At 43.4% G+C, this 18033-nt stretch overlaps 3 protein-coding genes and 1 pseudogene across 3 annotated transcripts; all 4 read left to right on the top strand.

Moving 5' to 3' along the window:
* Positions 1-958: 958 nt before the first annotated feature.
* On the top strand, positions 959-5479 carry LOC102702128 (probable protein S-acyltransferase 7). The gene is made up of 5 exons (XM_006660756.3): positions 959-1454; positions 3063-3245; positions 3750-4049; positions 4220-4453; positions 4561-5479. Exons 1-5 carry the CDS (start codon positions 1377-1379, stop codon positions 5086-5088), a joined length of 1323 nt encoding a protein of 440 aa, XP_006660819.1. The 5' UTR covers positions 959-1376; the 3' UTR covers positions 5089-5479.
* Positions 5480-8562: 3083 nt separating this feature from the next.
* LOC102718488 (bidirectional sugar transporter SWEET11-like) lies at positions 8563-10835 on the top strand. Its single transcript, XM_040527809.1, has 5 exons — positions 8563-8764; positions 8884-8920; positions 9369-9741; positions 9852-9971; positions 10066-10835. Exons 1-5 carry the CDS (start codon positions 8728-8730, stop codon positions 10375-10377), a joined length of 879 nt encoding a protein of 292 aa, XP_040383743.1. The 5' UTR covers positions 8563-8727; the 3' UTR covers positions 10378-10835.
* A 341-nt stretch (positions 10836-11176) lies between these two features.
* On the top strand, positions 11177-13746 carry LOC102701853. Its single transcript, XM_040527810.1, has 2 exons — positions 11177-11572; positions 12791-13746. Exons 1-2 carry the CDS (start codon positions 11401-11403, stop codon positions 13402-13404), a joined length of 786 nt encoding a protein of 261 aa, XP_040383744.1. The 5' UTR covers positions 11177-11400; the 3' UTR covers positions 13405-13746.
* A 1151-nt stretch (positions 13747-14897) lies between these two features.
* Positions 14898-15756, top strand: LOC102718208 (annotated as a pseudogene).
* The last annotated feature ends 2277 nt before the right edge of the window (positions 15757-18033 follow it).

The raw sequence follows: 18033 nt of genomic DNA, 5'->3' as shown, positions 1-18033 counted from the left end.
AAATTAAAAGTTTGTTTAAAATATATTTAAATAAATATTTGCACAAAAAATATCTAGCACAATATGCATTGTTTTAGGAGTTTAGAAAATGTCATATTGACTGTATAGTATTTTTGAATAAGACAGATGGTAAAATATATGCGAAGAAGTCAACGACGTTATCTATTAAAATACAAAGAAGTGTTGTTTTAGTCAGTTTAAAATTGAGTCTACACCCCATTCTTTCACCCCCTATATCTAACACAGATTCACTCGTTTTTAAGCGCACTTTTCCCGAACTGCTAAATAGTGTGTTTTTGCGATATTTTTCTACAGTGAAGTTGTTTTAAAAAATCATATTAATTAGTTTTAATTTTTGTAACTAATAATTAATCAATTATATACTAATATATTATTACATTTTTCACGCCGGTTAATTAATCAACTCCCGAATATGGCCTCTGTATCCCAAGTCAATGTTTGTCTAGACTTACCAACTTACTCCTACATGTGAAAGACAAATGTCAAACAACTTGTACGTTTCTATACAACTTTAAACACAAGTGCTGTATACTAAATACAAATTTAAACACAAGTGCGGTTAATTTCAACCTGGTGAGATCATCCAATCACCAGCCAGGGCCAGTCCAGTCCCCTTTGGCTGGCGTCTAACCTGGTCAAATCAAAACCAACAAATGCAGGAGAGCCAAGGAGCCACAGATGTCAACGTGTCACTAGGAAAAGTCAAACGAATCCCCCCTCTCCCTCCCACCGAAATGGTTCCAAACCCGACTGCTTAGCGGGCGCGGACCCTCTAACCCGCCAACCCGCGCCTCCCCATACGGAGGCTGCCAGCCGGGCCCCACCTGCAGAGCGCCGCGAGAAAAAAGGCTTCTCGCCTGGGCCCACCACTGACCACCTCCCCACCCCGTCGTCCGCGGCCGCCGCTGCTGCTGCCGCTGCTTGCTACGCGTCCCCGGAACGTGCACACGCAGTCGCACCCACGCGCACCCCTCCTCGAGGACTTCCCCTTCTCCCCCTCCACCACCACCAGCGCTTGCTTCGCCATTCCGCCTCCGCCGCCGCCGCCGCCGCCGCCGCCGCCGCCCCCGCCTGCCGCCTCCTCCTGCTGCTGCTCGTAGTCGCGGCTTGCCGGTGCTGTGCGCCGGGGGCGGGTTGCTTCTGTTGGGGGGAGATCTCGGGGTGGTTTTACGTTTGGCCGCTTGAGTTGAGGGTTGAGGCGTTTGGTGGAGGAGGAGGTGGTGGTGGTGGTGGTGGAGGAGGAGGGGTTTCTGTGGTTGGTGAGGTTGGGGTGGGGCTTGGAGTAAGCGGAGGAGGGGGAGGGGGTGGTGGTGGTGGTGGTGGGGAGGTCGTCGGCTCGTCGGGGGGAGGTCGGGATGTACGGGCCGCCGTCCCGCGGCGTCGGGGCCGCCGGCGAGCAGCCTAGGGTTTACCAAGTTTGGAAGGGAAGCAACGTAAGCAACTCTAACTCTGTATCTCTTCCTCTCCTTTAATTTGATTTCTGTGGGCGTATGTACAGTGGATCTGGATCTGGGCGTTTAAGAGAGGATTTAGCAGTTTGATGCGGCTGCGTTGTGGTCTAGGGGAAACCAGATTGTTCTGCTGGTGGGTTGTTGATGATAAGTTAGTTCGTGGCGCGAGTTCAGAGGCTCAGTGTCGCAGAATTTTCAGCTGTATTGTTGCTTCTGTTGATTGTCGTGTTCTAGTGGTTTGTAGCTGGGAAATATAGCTCAGGATCAATGGAAACCAGTGCATGATTGAATTATGAAATGTTGATTGAAGCTAGGGAAAGTGTGTGCTTTCATTTGTTTGGGCAATGTTACGAGAATACACTGTGCCGAATGTTTTATATTTATCTTCAGTTTATTCATCAGGTTGGGTGGGAAAGCTAGTCCATTAGTTTACTGGGCTCAGAGTATGAACTTTTCATGGGTGTTGCATAATTACTAGAATCATGGAATGGGGATTGCAACTTTTGGTAGTACAATATTTTGGGAATTGGTACATAAAGTGAAGTGCTTTATATCTGTAGTACAATTATTAGTCTTGGCGAGAATTACTTGGACTGTAAAATGCTTCAGTTGAAAATCTGCTCTGCTCTATTGCTTTTGAACTGAAACATATTGGGACGATGGTAAATTTGGTCTAATCATCAAAATGATCCTTTTGATTTCTTTGATGGGATGCTTTGGGTTCATTTTCTACACAGAAGAATTTATTCGAGGATAGTGTCATGACTTATGTTATCTAGAAAGTGGCATTTGTGCATCTTTCCTTGTACATGATGTCATGATCCAATCACACTCTGGCATGCATACTGTCAATAAATTGGTGCATGCTCCTTGTGTTGAACAAAGGTGATGGAGGTGTTTGTTTATGGCGAAAACTTCCCATTGCTATCTGTTTCCTGGCATCTCCTTTTGTTTTACTAGATTCACCAATTGGGACTGCCCATAGCTAGAGCAAATTCTCACGCTCAATTCAAGTATCTGCAATAGCTTAAGGTTGTGAATTGCCAACAACGTGGAATGATGAATAATGTTGTGGCCTTCTAAAGAAGCGAGGATTTTGAAATCTCTCTGGGAGTTTGAATAGACTTTGTTTTTTAAGCAAGAGTGTGAGTCAGTTTTTTTAATTAAAAAAAATCATTACCTTGTCGGCACTGGACACAATTGTCCATCCTCCTAATTTTAACAAATTAGAGATGTTACTGATATGGCCCATACACATTCTGCCTTGAGAGAAACAGCACAGGAGCTGTTTCCTATTACGAAGCTGCTGAATTACATTTCTATGTATCGTTTTGTTTCTGATTATTTGGTTGCTTTCGTGATGTTTTAGTCTCCTTTTGCCCTATTTCCTATCAGCATTAGCAGCTCTTAACCTTGTTATCTTGAGACTTCAGTTTCTAATGCCATAACATGCCAAAAAAAATTCCTAATCAAGTCAGTTTTATAAGGTGACATGCTGACCTTTTTATACATCCGCCTGTGTGTTGGTAATTATTGTGTCCAGCTTTATGTATTGGATTCATTGTTAACAATGATTGATCTTCTTTTCAGGAGTTTTTCTTGCAAGGGCGGTTCATTTTTGGGCCCGATGTGAGATCCTTGTTTCTCACTATATTCCTCATTGTTGCACCAGTATTAGTCTTCTGTATATTTGTGGCCAGGCATCTGATCAATGACTTCCCTGATCACTGGGGAGTTTCAGTTATGGTCATAGTGGTTGTCTTCACAATATATGTAAGCGTTGTTTGTTTGCTAACCTTTTTCCTATTTTCTCTACATCTTGAAGGCATTCCTGGTTGGTTGGTGCTCTGAAGTTGGATATAGTTCATATTTACAGCCAGACCACGTTCTCTTCATCTACTGGCACTTGCATGATGACTAAGTTTTTTGCACAAATATGAAATTATTACGCTATGGGGTTTCAATTATTCTCATTTTAATTGGATGAAAATAGTTAATTCCTCCTCTTTTCTATGAAAATTTGGATAAACCTGTCTAGTGACATGCATTTATGTATAAACAGTAGCATAGTATAACGTGTATGAGAAACACATATATATGTGATTAGCAACTCTAAAATTATTATCCATTTGAAAGCAAACTATGTGCTGAGTGAATAAAACTTAATTGACAGTGTAAATTTATTGTGTTTGGCTGTTGTATATTTTCCCCAAGTGTATATGGTAATGTGCACTGCTACAGAATACATGCTTAACTGGAGCTTCATTTGATTTCCAGGATTTGACATTGCTGCTTCTTACCTCTGGTAGAGACCCTGGTATAGTTCCACGTAATACTCATCCACCTGAGCCTGAATCGATTGATGGGGGCAGTGATATGGGAAATGGACAGACTCCGCAACAACTGCGTTTACCACGAACAAAGGATGTTTTTGTTAATGGAGTCATTGTTAAGGTCAAATACTGTGACACCTGCATGCTGTACCGGCCACCTCGATGTTCTCACTGTTCTATATGTAATAACTGTGTGGAGCGTTTTGATCATCACTGCCCTTGGGTTGGGCAATGCATAGGACGAGTAAGTATCTTGATGCATCGACAATTTAAGATATCCTTACATACAATTAGTTTAAAATTTAATATTATTGCTATGTTGTTATCTGTATACCTTATGGTGGACTTTCTATATAGATTAGATTATTACTTCTTTTAACAAGCCAGTACTGATTATCAGCTTATCTGCTGCAGAGAAATTACCGATTCTTCTACATGTTCGTATTCTCAACTACATTACTATGCCTCTATGTATTTGGCTTCTGCTGGGTGTACATTGTTAAAATCAGAGATGCAGAGCATTCTTCGATTTGGAAAGCAATGTTGAAGACACCAGCATCAATTGTTCTGATTATCTACTGCTTTATTTGCGTGTGGTTCGTTGGTGGTTTGTCTGTCTTTCATTTCTACCTGATGAGCACCAATCAGGTTGGTGTCCTTTCGATTCTTAGTTTTGTACAATAGATCTTTCAATCATAGCATAATGATAGCATAATGAGTTGTTAATCATCCTTTCTGTGCCTTGTGTATATCAGACAACCTATGAGAACTTTAGGTATCGATATGATCAACGGGCTAACCCATATAACAGAGGTATGGTGAACAACTTTCTGGAGATCTTCTGCACCGCAATTCCTCCTTCCAAGAACAATTTCCGAGCTAGGGTCCCAGTAGATCAAGGTCTACAACAAATACGAACGCCTGCTAGGGGTTTCATGAGCCCGAACATGGGTAAACCAGTTGGAGATCTTGAATTGGGTAGGAAGCCTGTATCATGGGATGAGCCTCGGTCAGCAGCAGATATAAGAGATTTAGAAGTTGGTCTCGGGGGGCTCTTGGATGAAAAAGAGGGTAGAATAGCCCATGCATCGCCAGATCTTAGCAGAGGACATCTTCCGGCCGAGCTTGTGGAAGGTAGGGCTGGTATGCACTCGAGACGATCAAGCTGGGGTCACAGAAGTGGAACCTCTGAGTCAATGGACAGCATCGCAGTGCAGATGGGAACTGAAGCTAACTGGGGTTCAATGAGTAGTGGCCATGGCACCACCAGTTCAACCCACTAGCAAACATCAGCACATTTCTGACGCTGCATCTGCATCGAATGGATCCACCTCATGAATGAAGAACCAACCGTGTGTTTACTCTCTTGATCTCTCTTCCTGTGCTGCTTCACCTAGCATATACACAGTGCTTTCTTCCTTCTGTCCTCTGTTGTTCCATCCTTGGAAGGGCATCTATTGATGCACGTCCCTCATTTCTAGTTGTCGTAAGCAAAAATAACAGAAGGTCCTTAACTCATGCGTGGCTTGGATTATCTATTTGTATATATCGAGTCTGTAAGCAAGGTTATCTTGTTTGGTTTGGTTTGGTTTGGTTTTCGACGTTCTGATGTAACTGTACCATGCTGCTCGACTCTTACTCCAGAAATACTACCCCCCAAATCATCCCCATTTTTATGGATTTTTCTTCAGTCTCACTTTGATTGTGTTTATTTGAGATATTTGCTGCCAACTCTGGGATTCTTGTGCCATTTTGCCACTGCTAGTTTTTTCATCCCATTATTCTGCATGTTGAACTTCTCACCGACAGGATGAACTTGATGTAAAATAATTTTCAGTTCAAATTGCTCTTAAACTTTCCATGGTGATTTAATTCTAGAAAAAAAACTGATGCAATTTATCCTGGGCTCTGCTGGGTAACACTGCTAGTACAGACGCCACTGAAGCTGAACCGTGCAGCATCTGGCTCGCGCCGACCAATCACTCAACCTGCTACAGTGGGCTTGTGTTTTGGCATGCTTTCCAACGCGAAAAGGGCACATGCTGAGCTGCACTTTGCTGCAGCAACGCAGAAGCAGCGTCGCTTTTGGTGCTCCCATGAAACAAACTTCTGTAGCATCATACCTGTGCCAAACATTCAAGTATATTGTACCAGCTCTTGCTCAAAACCTGAGAAAAATCATTATAAAATACATGTATTTTGAGTGTTCTTTTGTTTGTCATATAATCGTATGGACAACACATTAATTGTGTTAGGTCAAGTTGGATCGTTGGGACACATCAGCCACCCAATCAAAGACCGTTCCAACCATCAAGTTAAGTACAGAAATCTGAACAATGGTTTCATGTGAAGGTGAAGTGAACACATCACAAAGTAATCAAGCATGAAAATGCATGCTTGGGTTCCCCTGTCAGGAGCTCCGGATGCAAGCCAGTAGTGGTCTCCAGCTCGAGCAGCAGTGCAGCACTACAGCTGATCCAAAACATCAAATTTTCCAACACATGAAAGTTCAGAAACTGATATGCCATACATGGAAAAATTCAGGGAGTGCTGCACCTGCAGATCCTGTTGCTACAAGCAATGGTGTATATTTGGCACAGGATCCAAATAATTAACCAGAGGAGATTCCACTAAGTGGCAAAAGGAGATGATATGGTCAAAGGTAAGTGGCTTGAAGGCAAGGGGAAATCAACAAAGAGATGACAGGAATCATATCCTTGGTATCCCTTTTTTTTAATAATGGAAATGGTTTAAATATTATCTGGCCTCTGTCGTTAGTCACACGAGCAACAAATGGTTGGATTCAGTGGGAGTGTCACATCACAACATTGAAAATTGTTAACCAATGTGTTCTTCAGTTTAGGCTGTTTAAGATAAAGGGAAGCTTGTCAGCAGAGGTTGGAGATGCAAACCGTTTTCATTATAAAAAAAAATGAAAAAGCTTAAGGGGAGCCTAGTCTTCTTGTTAAAATATACATGGCATAGGTAACAACTCTGCATTTTCTCCTCAGTTTTGTTGTGCTGATCACAGGAAGAACATCTGCTTAACTAGACCGGAGAAAAACGTGCATGAATACATGTCTGTTCAGTGTTTCTCAGCCAAAGCTTTCTCAAGTTTGTCTTCAGCTACAGCAGGAGCTCCACTTGATCAGTAATAATGCATTCATGCATGCCAAGCACTTACTACCAGCTTGCAGTCCTGCACTGCTTCTTCTTCTTCTTCTTCGTCGCCATCTCGATCTAACCTTGCCGTTCTTGGAGAAAGTAAAGGCGCAATTGGGCAGCTGCATTATTGATCATTCAGTTATTCACCAGCATGCTGAAATTGAACAGGTTCAGCAGCTAGTAGAGGTAGAGCAGGCTCCAGTGAAATAAGCACTGAAACATTTCCGTTTCATCGCCTCTGCATTGCCGGGAGCAAGAAAAGGCCTCGTCGCTGCACGCACATATATATTAACCACCAAGCTTTGATCCGACAAGTGGCAGGCAAACGTGATTTGCAGCTGTAAAGGAGTTGTAAAAGGTAAGAAGAACGAATCGCAGCTTGAGATCGATTGATATAATTGACATGATGGTGAAACGTAACTTACTGATCAACAGGGCTGGTAAGGGCGCTTCTAATGCTAGAAATTATCATGGTTTCTATACTTTAGAACATCGTGTCAAGCAACTATCTTTCACGATACAACTTTTATATCTTATTATCATATGGTCCAGTTATCTCTCTCGTAATTACTCTTGTTTTACGTGAAGACATTAATTCTTAATATATAACTAGTTTCTTCATTTTTGCCTCTCTCTCTAATAAATAACCTGTCATATCACCAAATTACTTACATGACATAGCAATAATACAAATAGAAATTACCCCTTGGGTTGCATTACGAGTGTCCTAACTTCATCCGGTAATTAGTCAGCTTTGGGCATCTGTGGTGTAATAACTATGTTAGTAGGTTGTGTGTCTGTGACTCTGTGTGTGTTTGGTGTACCATGCATCCACATACTTGCATTTACTGTTTGTGTGCATGGGAAATGGCATTCAGTCATGCAGCAATTGCTGAATGCTGATCAGTTCAGAAATTCAGATATGAGCACTGATCACTGGATCGAAAGGGAAAAGGCCTAACCTTGACTGCACCAGCCACTTTGCTATAGTGCTTACTGTTTGTCTGCATGCATGCATCTCTATTGTCAGTGCTGGTCATGGATGTGCAGTACTACTACTAGTACATTGTGTAATGCATCTTTTGCAATAAAAATGTACAGTATAGTAGTAACAAAACTAACTCCTCTCTTCCAATAGTTTTGGGGGGGGGGGGGGTCCATGTAGGTAATTCATGTGCAGATTCTGATGCTGATCCTGATGATCTGACGGACTGACAAAACATGAATCCTGAGATGCAACTGGAGAAGACCCTGGAAATGGATTGCACGCTCTGATATGATTGATCACACTCTTAATTACTATACCTGAATATGTCTAGCTCTCCTATGCTCCAGCTCTTACACACATTCTGAATTTAATTAAGTGGAGAGATCACTGGCAAATTTATCTGACAATGTTCAGGTATTCAGTAGGACTTGAGGTTATTGCAAAGGTTAGCTAAGCCTTTGGCAAGCATAATAATATCTCTGGCTACTGGTAGAATAATACCCCAGAGGACCACTTAGGCAGAACGTAGAAAAATACAGAGAAGCTCTGCTACTATATATACAGGGCTTCTACCACAAGGCCAAGCACACAAACATTGGCAAGCTGAAGCAGTGCATCCTCTTCAGAACTTCAGAAAACTGCCGCTACTAGCGTACACTTAGCCACCTAGGTGTTTGGTTCCTGCATTGCATTTATCTTTTCTTTGAGAAGGAGAAGAACAAGCAGCAGCAGCAGCAGCAGCAGCAGGAGGGCTCTCTTCCTCTTCTCAATGGATCACCTGTCGGCCTCTGTCTTTGGGATTCTTGGTAGGCATCTCATGCATTCATATGTCAGCATAGCATCATATGCCAGTCTCCCAATCATGGTTTTGTTTTTGTTTATACATTGCACGAAATATAACCATTCACTTTTCTCTTCTCCACAGGAAACATCGTCTCATTCCTGGTGTTCCTCGCACCCACGTGAGTATACATAATTAGGGCTCCTTTTAAACACAAGAATTTCACGTGAAAAAAAAGGATCATTTCATCTAGAATTTCACGTGAAATACCTCCGTTCCAAAGGATGCCTTAGTCTAACATTTTTGTCCTTATCTATCCGACACCTGAATTAACTAGTCTAATAAATATATCAACGTGCAAAGCTTTTGGTAAAACAAAAAAAACATAGGTTTAATTACTATTTGTCAATAGCTAAAAAAATTGTAATATACTTTTCTGCCCATTAGATCTGCTTCAAGATTTGCGCTTCTCCATAAGCTACTTTATTTGATTTCCTTTGTTGTTTTTTGATTTGAATATAACCTTTAACAAAATCGATCGATGGATCCAGTTTTTTCGAGCGATGCACCGAAATGTGTCCCAAAGCAAAAACCCTAATAATAAACATGCATGGGTGGATGGGATGCAGGCCGACGTTCGTGAGGGTGTACAGGAAGAAGTCGACGGAGGGGTTCAGCTCGGTGCCGTACGTGGTGGCGCTCTTCAGCTGCACGCTGTGGATCCTGTACGCGCTGGTGAAGACCAACTCCAGCCCGCTGCTCACCATCAACGCCTTCGGCTGCGTCGTCGAGTCCGCCTACATCCTCCTCTACCTCCTCTACGCGCCCCGCCCCGCCCGCCTCCGCACCCTCGCCTCCTTCCTTCTCCTCAACGTCGCCACCTTCTCCCTCGTCCTCGCCCTCACCGTCGCCGCCGTCGCCCCGCCCCACCGCGTCCGCGTCCTCGGCTCCGTCTGCCTCGCCTTCTCCATGGCCGTCTTCGTCGCCCCCATGAGCGTCATCGTAATATCATACCACCGATCTTGCACGCACCTAGCGTGCTTGCTTTTATATATGCTTGCTTTGCTTTGCTTTGTTTGTTGAATTCTGATCGACAGATGGATGCACTGCAGATGGTGGTGATCAAGACGAAGAGCGCGGAGTTCATGCCGTTCTCGCTCTCCTTCTTCCTCACGCTCAGCGCCGTCGCGTGGTTCTTCTACGGCCTCTTCACCCATGACCTCTACGTCACGGTAGGCGATCGAGCAACTAGCTAGGGTACATCGGTTCATGCCATATTGCCATGGTTTTCGTCGTGCGCTGAATGATCTGCGTGTGTGCGTGCAGCTTCCGAACGTGGGTGGCTTCTTCTTCGGCTGCGTCCAGATGGCGCTCTACTTCATCTACCGGAAGCCCAAGACGGCGGCCGGCGCGCTGATCCTGCCGACGACGGCGGCGGCCGATGGCACCGTGGTGGCGCCCGTGGCGGCGGCGGCGCAGCAGCAGCAGCTGGCGGAGGAGCTGGAGATGGAGCTGGCGGCCGCCGGCGCGCACGCTGTGGCGGTGCTGCCGGCGAGCGCGCTGCCGGTGCTGGCCGAGCTGCACAAGATGGAGCAGGAGATCGGGACACCGCGCAAGGGCGCCATCAAGACCGTCTGACACGTGGCCCTCCCCCGATTGGTTCATGCATGCCACGTCATCATGCATGAGGCCAGCATGGGTTAATGGCAAAAATTAACGGTTAACACAAGTACCCGTAGTGTCATGTCACAACTACCTAATTAATTTCTTTCAGCTGTTTCTTTGTGTTCCATTTGTGTGTTTCTCGAGTCTGTATTAATTATGCAATTATCGCATGAAAAAAGAAGTGTGCATGTATTGGTAAGGGATAATTAATTAAATTAATTTGTATCCTATGCATAGTTGCAAGTTGAGACTGTATCATTTCCTGATTTCCTCCTTGTCATTGGATCTCTGTCCAACCATGATCCACCATTTCTCAAAAAAAGAAAAAAAAAGCATGATCCATCACTCCCTCTAGTCTCCATACATTCAATCCAAAGGTGATTCAGCCCATCTCTGAACTTTGTGGCCCAGGAAGTCCAAGCCCATTAGGCCCAAAACATAAGTAGAATTTTGACTTTTTTGCAAACTCTCTCTTAAAAACTCCTAGGTGAATATGTGCATAACTGAAATGGATGCTAGCAAAGTAGCAAGACCAAATTAAAACTAATTTATGCTTGAAGCATAGTAGCTCAAGAGTCACAGTAGAACAAGTGGTTCAAACAAATCAGAAACAAGGAGTACTCCAGTGATCTTGCAGGAGAGGCACTACTCTACTGAAGCACAGTTTGATAATCCTATGACCATGAGGCCCCAGAAACAAAATCACATGCACACATTTTTAATTTTTAATTTATTTTTATAAACTAAAAGGTAATAAGAAAAGGGAAAAAAAGGAGAAAGATGAGACCACACAGCAGAAGCTAGGGCTTGACCAGCTTCTCTCCCATGTCTCCACACCAGTCCAAGCCGATTCACATGCATTTGTTCTGTTGCATGTAAGCTTCCTCCTCTCCAGCAGTCCTGCCCCTCTCTCACCTTCTCTCTCTCTCTATCTCTTCCTCCAATCTGATCTCCATTGCTCCTCTTCCTTCCAAGCTAGCAGCTCAGCTGATCTCCATGGCGGCAATGGCCAGCTCAGGAGCAGCCATTGCTGTGTTCTTGGCACTGCTGCTGGTGCTCAGTGGCACCGAGGCCAAGTTCCTGTCCAACAACATCACTGTGGTTGGCTCTGTCTACTGTGACGCCTGCTCCAACAATACCTTCTCCAAGCACAGCTTCTTCTTGAAGGGTGAGTAGAAATGGTACTACCTGTAACAATAGTAGTTTCAGCAGCATTAGAGTTGGTTTTGATCAATGTATCGTTCTGCACTCTGGTCAATCACTAGTTTTCTCTGAAATATGCTTGCTAGGTAAACACAGTGTGTTCTTTAAAGCAGGTTATTATTTGTTTCTCTCTTGAGATAGATTTACAAGATGTGTAAAAAATCCCTTGCTCAATGCGCAGTACTACATGTAGGATGTCTTAGAAATACTAATTCCATTTTTTTTTCTGTCCTATGAAGATGCCACTGCAAAGTGAAAAGTAATAGACAACCTTGATAAGACTTCTTTTTACAATTTTTAGAGTTTCTTTTTACACTGATTCCCTGTGAAGCTAATAGAGACAGCACAAAGATTATATAGGCACAATTGCACATAAATGTGTGTGTCTGTGGCTTGTTGTGGATTTATTATTGGTTTGGCCAATTTACTTGGTCCCAAATTGTGATTTCAGTTTAGTTTTGGCTAATGCTATTGCTACCATGAAAGACAAGATGCCTCACACACTAACTGAAGCTTCTTAGGCCCACTTAAAACTTCATACATGAGTTATATACAAGTGGCAATTACATGGGGTCTTCAACTTCTTAAGTGTGCTATTGTCCATTATCCAGTTAATCCAGAGCAAAAATTTTAATTGTCTCTGAGATTTGCACGAGAAACTCAAGAGTTCCAGTTCAAACTTTTTGGTATTTGTTCAATGGCATGTACTTCTATAAGTTACTTTGAGCAGCATGTGCTCCTAAATCTCATGATGCAATGCAAATGAGAATGCTGCCTCAAGCTGGAAATTTTGCCTGAGCAACATGTGTTTCCATAATTACATTATCCTTTTGAATCTGGTCTGGAGATATTAGAACATTGTGTCTCTGAGCTGCCAAAGTATATCATGCACTTTCAGTCAAAAATATACGTACAATGCACTAGATTGTCCCACTTCATGAACTGAATCCCATCCCCTGTGCTCCCACTCTACATAGCTACCGAAACTAAAGCTTAGATTTCACAAGAACAAGATGCCATCATTGGATTAAATCTGAAACCTGAACCTAAGTCTTAAATTTGAACTGAAACTCAGTAACTTACCAGTTATGAAATTGCTCGCATCTCTTTCTTGAAAAAAATGGAACTGTTTGCATTTTTGACAAGAGCTCAGATGCTGAAAGCTCTTGGTGATGATGTGCAGGAGCCAGGGTGCTGATCCAGTGCAACTTCAAGGTGAACTCCAGCATGGCCGAGGAGCTCTCCCTGGAGGCCGAGCGCACCACGGACCAGCACGGCGTGTACAAGCTCGACGTGCCGGCCGCCGACGGCTTCGAGTGCCGGGAGGGCCACGACCTCCGGTCGGCGTGCCGCGCCACGCTCGTCCGGAGCTCCTCCGCCGCCTGCAACGTCCCCGGACTCCGGGGCTCCACGCAGCACATCGCCCTCCGCTCCCGCGCCACCAACGCCTGCTTCCTCAACCTCAACGCGCTCAACTTCCGCCCCGCCAACCGGGACGGCGCCCTCTGCCACGGCGCCGGCGCCGGAGCCGGCGGCGCGTTCGGCTCGTCACTCTTCTTCTGGCCGTTCTTGCCACTCTTCTGGCCGCCGTTCCGGCTCCCATTCCCAGCCTCGCCGGGCGGCGCCGGCGGGACGGTGTCGTTCCCGTGGCCGTTCCCCGTGCCGGACTGGCTGGTGCCGTTCCTTCGGCCGCCATTCTTGCCGTTCCCGCTGTACCAGCCGGCGCCGGTGACGTCGGCGCCGCCGCCGTTCTACCGCTTCCCGCCTTCCCAAGAAGCAGCGTCATCTCAACCTTAGACCTGCCAAATCCAAAACTTGCCAAGACATGAGATTTTAAGCGTTCTTGCCAAGATTAATCCTAGAATTCTTCATGTTTAGTAGCAAGAGAGGTTGCACTGTGTGACATTGTAGCCTAGGTGATGATCTCTGCATCACTCGTGTAATTGGTCTTGCCACAGTATTCATTGAGCTGATGAATATCTGGACGTGGTAATTGTAGTGGTACCTCCTTTTTAGTAATTATTCAGTAGATTGTGTTATATGTTTCACCGCTGAAGTTAGTTTTTGCATTATTTACACTGATCAATAATATTCCAGCTGCTTAACTACACTATGCAGACTTAACCTACTATTGGTAATTTCCTCAGCTGACAACAGGTTAAACTGGGCATTACTGAAAGAAATAAATTGGACAACTATTTTGAAATCGAGAGTAGCTGATAGATACTAGTAGAAGATAGTCAGTTGGGTGATTCCCTTGCCTGATTCAGTCTAGACACAAAACACGGAAAATTACTTGTTTCAAAAGAAAAAGGGAAAAAATTCTTCGTCTGCGTGTACTAACAGAGTAATGACCCAATTTGCATACGGCACGAAGGAACAGGTACGTATATGTCTCTAACCGACTGCAATTTGACAAGGAAAAGGGGAAGCAAACACAAGATATGACATAAGGTCTGTTTCATGTAAAATGAAGAGCTCATAGTTATTTGGTTCCTGAAAACTCTTAGCAACAATGGCATTTCAAAGTTTATGGATTCAACTATTCAGCAATCAGTTGCAACACATACAGATCTAGCTCTGTTAATCTGCACAAATATTCTCAACCAATAACACATGCATTTGATTTTTATATTCTTAGATCCAGGGTAGAGGTGTCAAATTCTGCAGAGTTGACAATGACTAGGCGAGCAAGACTGAATCCATAACAAAAAAACCGACCATTTGGAGCGTTGCATTGGGTGAGAAAAAGAACAAGGATGTTGTTAGGCTAAACAACCCTTGTGGCTGAGGAGTTCGACACCTCCAGACCAAGTACAATCATGCACACAGGTCAAGGGGTGTTTATGGCTAAATCTAATGCATTATTGACAGACATGACGCAACTGGCCTCTCCTAGTCGGCCATAGCGTCACTCTCTGCACACTTGCAACTCCAGCTCCTAACCTTCCAGTGCTGCCAAATCGTACCTTAAATAAATAAACTACTAGTATATATCACTACATGCATGTACCATGTACTTAACTTCTATATAACCCAATCTTCAATTGTACTTAAATCCTATATATATAAATATATCCAATCTTCAGTTATACTTAAATTCAATATATGCTATCTTCAATTGTACATCAATTCTATACATGCAATCTTTAATTGTACTTAAATTCTATAAATGAAATCATTAATTGTGCATGAACCATGGACATCTGCCCCCAATCCAAAAAATGGCCTTTGGACCAAGACCCTGTCTTGATCCAACTTCATCTATATATAATTCAGCTCCACTCCCTCTCACCTTCCTACATGTTCTTGCCTAATCCTCTCACTACATGTGTAAACCAAATTGTTGATGGGCAACTTTGTAATCACTAGCTAGTAACTAACAAGGAGGAAGCTTTGTGTATACGTACTTGAGAGCGTGCATGGCTGAGAAGAAGGTGGCAATGGTGGAGAGAGGGCGGATGGGGCTGATCATGAAGACGCTGGACCGGTGCCGGCCGCCGGCGTGGAGGAGGCCGGCGGAGGGGTGCTTCTCGGTGTACGTGGGCGCGCGGCGGCAGCGGTTCGTCGTCCGGACGGAGAGCGTGAACCACCCGCTGTTCCGGGCGCTGCTGGAGGAGGCGGAGGAGGCGTTCGGGTACGCGGCGGCGGGGCCGCTGTAGCTGCCGTGCGACGCCGCCGTGTTCGTCAGGGTGCTGGAGCAGATCGAGGAGGAGGCGGCGGCCGGCGAGACGGCGGCGGCGAGGAGGTGCGGCCTCGCCAGAGGGCACTCCGCCTACCGGCTGCTCGTCCCCGGCCGGCCGATCGTAGGACGACGCAGCGCGGTGTTCTTGTGATCTTCTCCATCGAGTTGTCTGAGCTTGTAGTTCTGATGATAAATCCACCTAAATTAATTAGGGACTGTCTATGCAATTGCCTGCTGAGAATTTTTATGTTTTCAGCCGGAATTGTAGCCGTACGATTTTCCACGTGTCAGGATGCCACGCCTCCCCTCGGCTGCGCCCACGCCCCTCACATATTTGCCCGTCACACGGTATTTGATTAGAATTTTATGTACGAGCAGTCGCGTGTATCCCGGCCTTGTTGGGTCAATTATGGGCTTCATAATGTTTCTGTTTTGTCTATTAAAAAAGCTCAACAAACACCCGGCTTAACCCCCCAACATGTTCATCAGTTCTGCACGAGAACTTAAAAAAAATCCAGTAACATTCGTTCTGCTAAAAAGTATTACCAACAAATTTAAGGCCCAAACATATATACAAAACAGAGGAAATAAAATGTGTTACCTCGGCATTCTCTTGATTACTTGAATCCCATAATCTGTATTGTTCTACATTTCATCCTCCTGTTGGTTCCAATCTGTGTTTCAGAATCTACAACTGAAGTACATATGATGTGTTTCAATTATACATAGAAGTATACGTGAGTCCTACGTTTTATTTATTGTTCACTTCAAAATTGAAGCTCCTACATTCTTTTTGTTTTTTCACTTCAGAATGTAAGCTCCTTGAATTAAGTACCACACATGCCAAATCATTTGTTCTAACTACTCCATGAGTTAGTGGAATAACCACTATTTGGAGGATAGATGTTCCTCCCTCATGACAATCTGGTAGAGAAGATTTGTATATGCTAGTATTTACTTAGTTATAGCAGAATAATTTTTTGCTGGGCCGGCCAATTTATCAAGACATGGGGAATAAACAAATTTACAAAGATTGAATTACAACGACAAGAGGCTGTGGAAGAAACAAAGTGTTATAGCAGAATAATTCTCACCTAACTGGGTCAAAACCATCCTGGCCTACTTTGGCAATCATATGGACAACGCGAAAATATGAACATGTTCACAACGTATTGTTTACAAAATCTATTTGAGAATTATTCTAATTAAATATACATATGTACATTTTCATACAAACTATTTTGGATGACAAAACTATTTATTTTGGTTGACAAAACATTTCTCACAAAACAAATTAATTTGGATGACAAAACATGTATAAAAAAATTGAGCTAGTCGGTATTATCATATTACCGTAGAGTTCAGACAAAACTTAAGGTAGGTAGTTCTACATTAGCACTTTGAAAATTATATCCAACTAGGTACAAAAATAATAGAACTGGGTACTGTTAAGACTACTACCTACTAATAAATCCAAGTATTAGCTAACAAAACACAAAACAAAGAATACAGAAGAAATCATCCACAAACCTGAGAAGCCATGGAAAATGACTCAATGTATGTCTGTTTCAGATTCCTATCCTAAAAAAGGAGGCAACTCAATTACAAATTAGCTGCACCTGCATGTCTATCCGCATGTTGTGCCAACATCTTCAAGTAAACAGATCACACACCCCTTCAAAAAGAAGCGGGCAAAAGAAAGCTGTCCATGCACCCTCCAATGACAAACAAAAACTAATAGATTCTATTTTAGTAGCTGTTTTTTCAGACAAAACAAAATTATATTAGTGTATAACAGAAGTAAAGCTCACTGGTGATCACCCAAAAAGCACTAAATGCTGTTTTCTGACAGAACTAACAAAACTTGGCTTGGTAATCTCACTGACCTCAGTAAATGTCCACATCCTGGAAAGAATAATACTTAGTGCCTTGAAAAGTATAAAGAACATTCTAATCAAGGACACAAATTCATGAAAGGAAATGCCAAAGTCCATCACCTAAATCATCCATTAATTCCATCCCTAAAACCTAGAAACTGGAGAACAAAAGGAACAGGTCTTGCCCTAAAACCTGTACTACTATCCACTAATCTGAACTATGGAGCTAGCAGAGTAACGTCTCACATAATCATCGACGAAATATGTTGAGAATAAAGGATTTAACAAACGGGTCAAATCCCAGTAGTCTAGGCGGGCCTGATAGTAGGAGCACGAATCTTAGAATAGATCGGACGGCTACAAATTCAGCTGATAAGCTAAAATATTTCAGCCAGCAGATGCTTAGCAATTCCCAATTAATTAATGCAAATGCAAATCATAAGCATTGTAACAAGTAGTGCGTAGTAGCAGTAGCTGATGCTGAGCTCTGAATTTTTTTGTAGCAACTGTTGATGCAAGTGATATATACACAAATTCCCTGGTGAAATGATGCTTCGAACTATAGATAGGTTGCACATTTCAATGCATCTCACGCTTCTAAGTTCATAGTTTTTGTCCATTTCACTTGCCAATTGTCTTGGATGAAAGGCATAACGCCCAGCCTTCACTTGTTAATTGTCATGAACGTATTGATTGTTTCTCTAGCCAGTTTATTTGAAGTCTACTATTCAATACATATAGTATTATAACATCTTGATGCATAGAAAACCAAATACCAAATCAAGATAGCAATTATCAGAAATACGGTGACAGTTAGAAAAATGGGTCTATAATGGACAAGGAACCAGTACTGTCACATCATAT

This window comes from Oryza brachyantha, chromosome 9 (assembly GCF_000231095.2).
Source record: "Oryza brachyantha chromosome 9, ObraRS2, whole genome shotgun sequence".
Taxonomy (NCBI): domain Eukaryota; kingdom Viridiplantae; phylum Streptophyta; class Magnoliopsida; order Poales; family Poaceae; genus Oryza; species Oryza brachyantha.
This window is presented reverse-complemented; position numbering and strand designations above follow the sequence as displayed.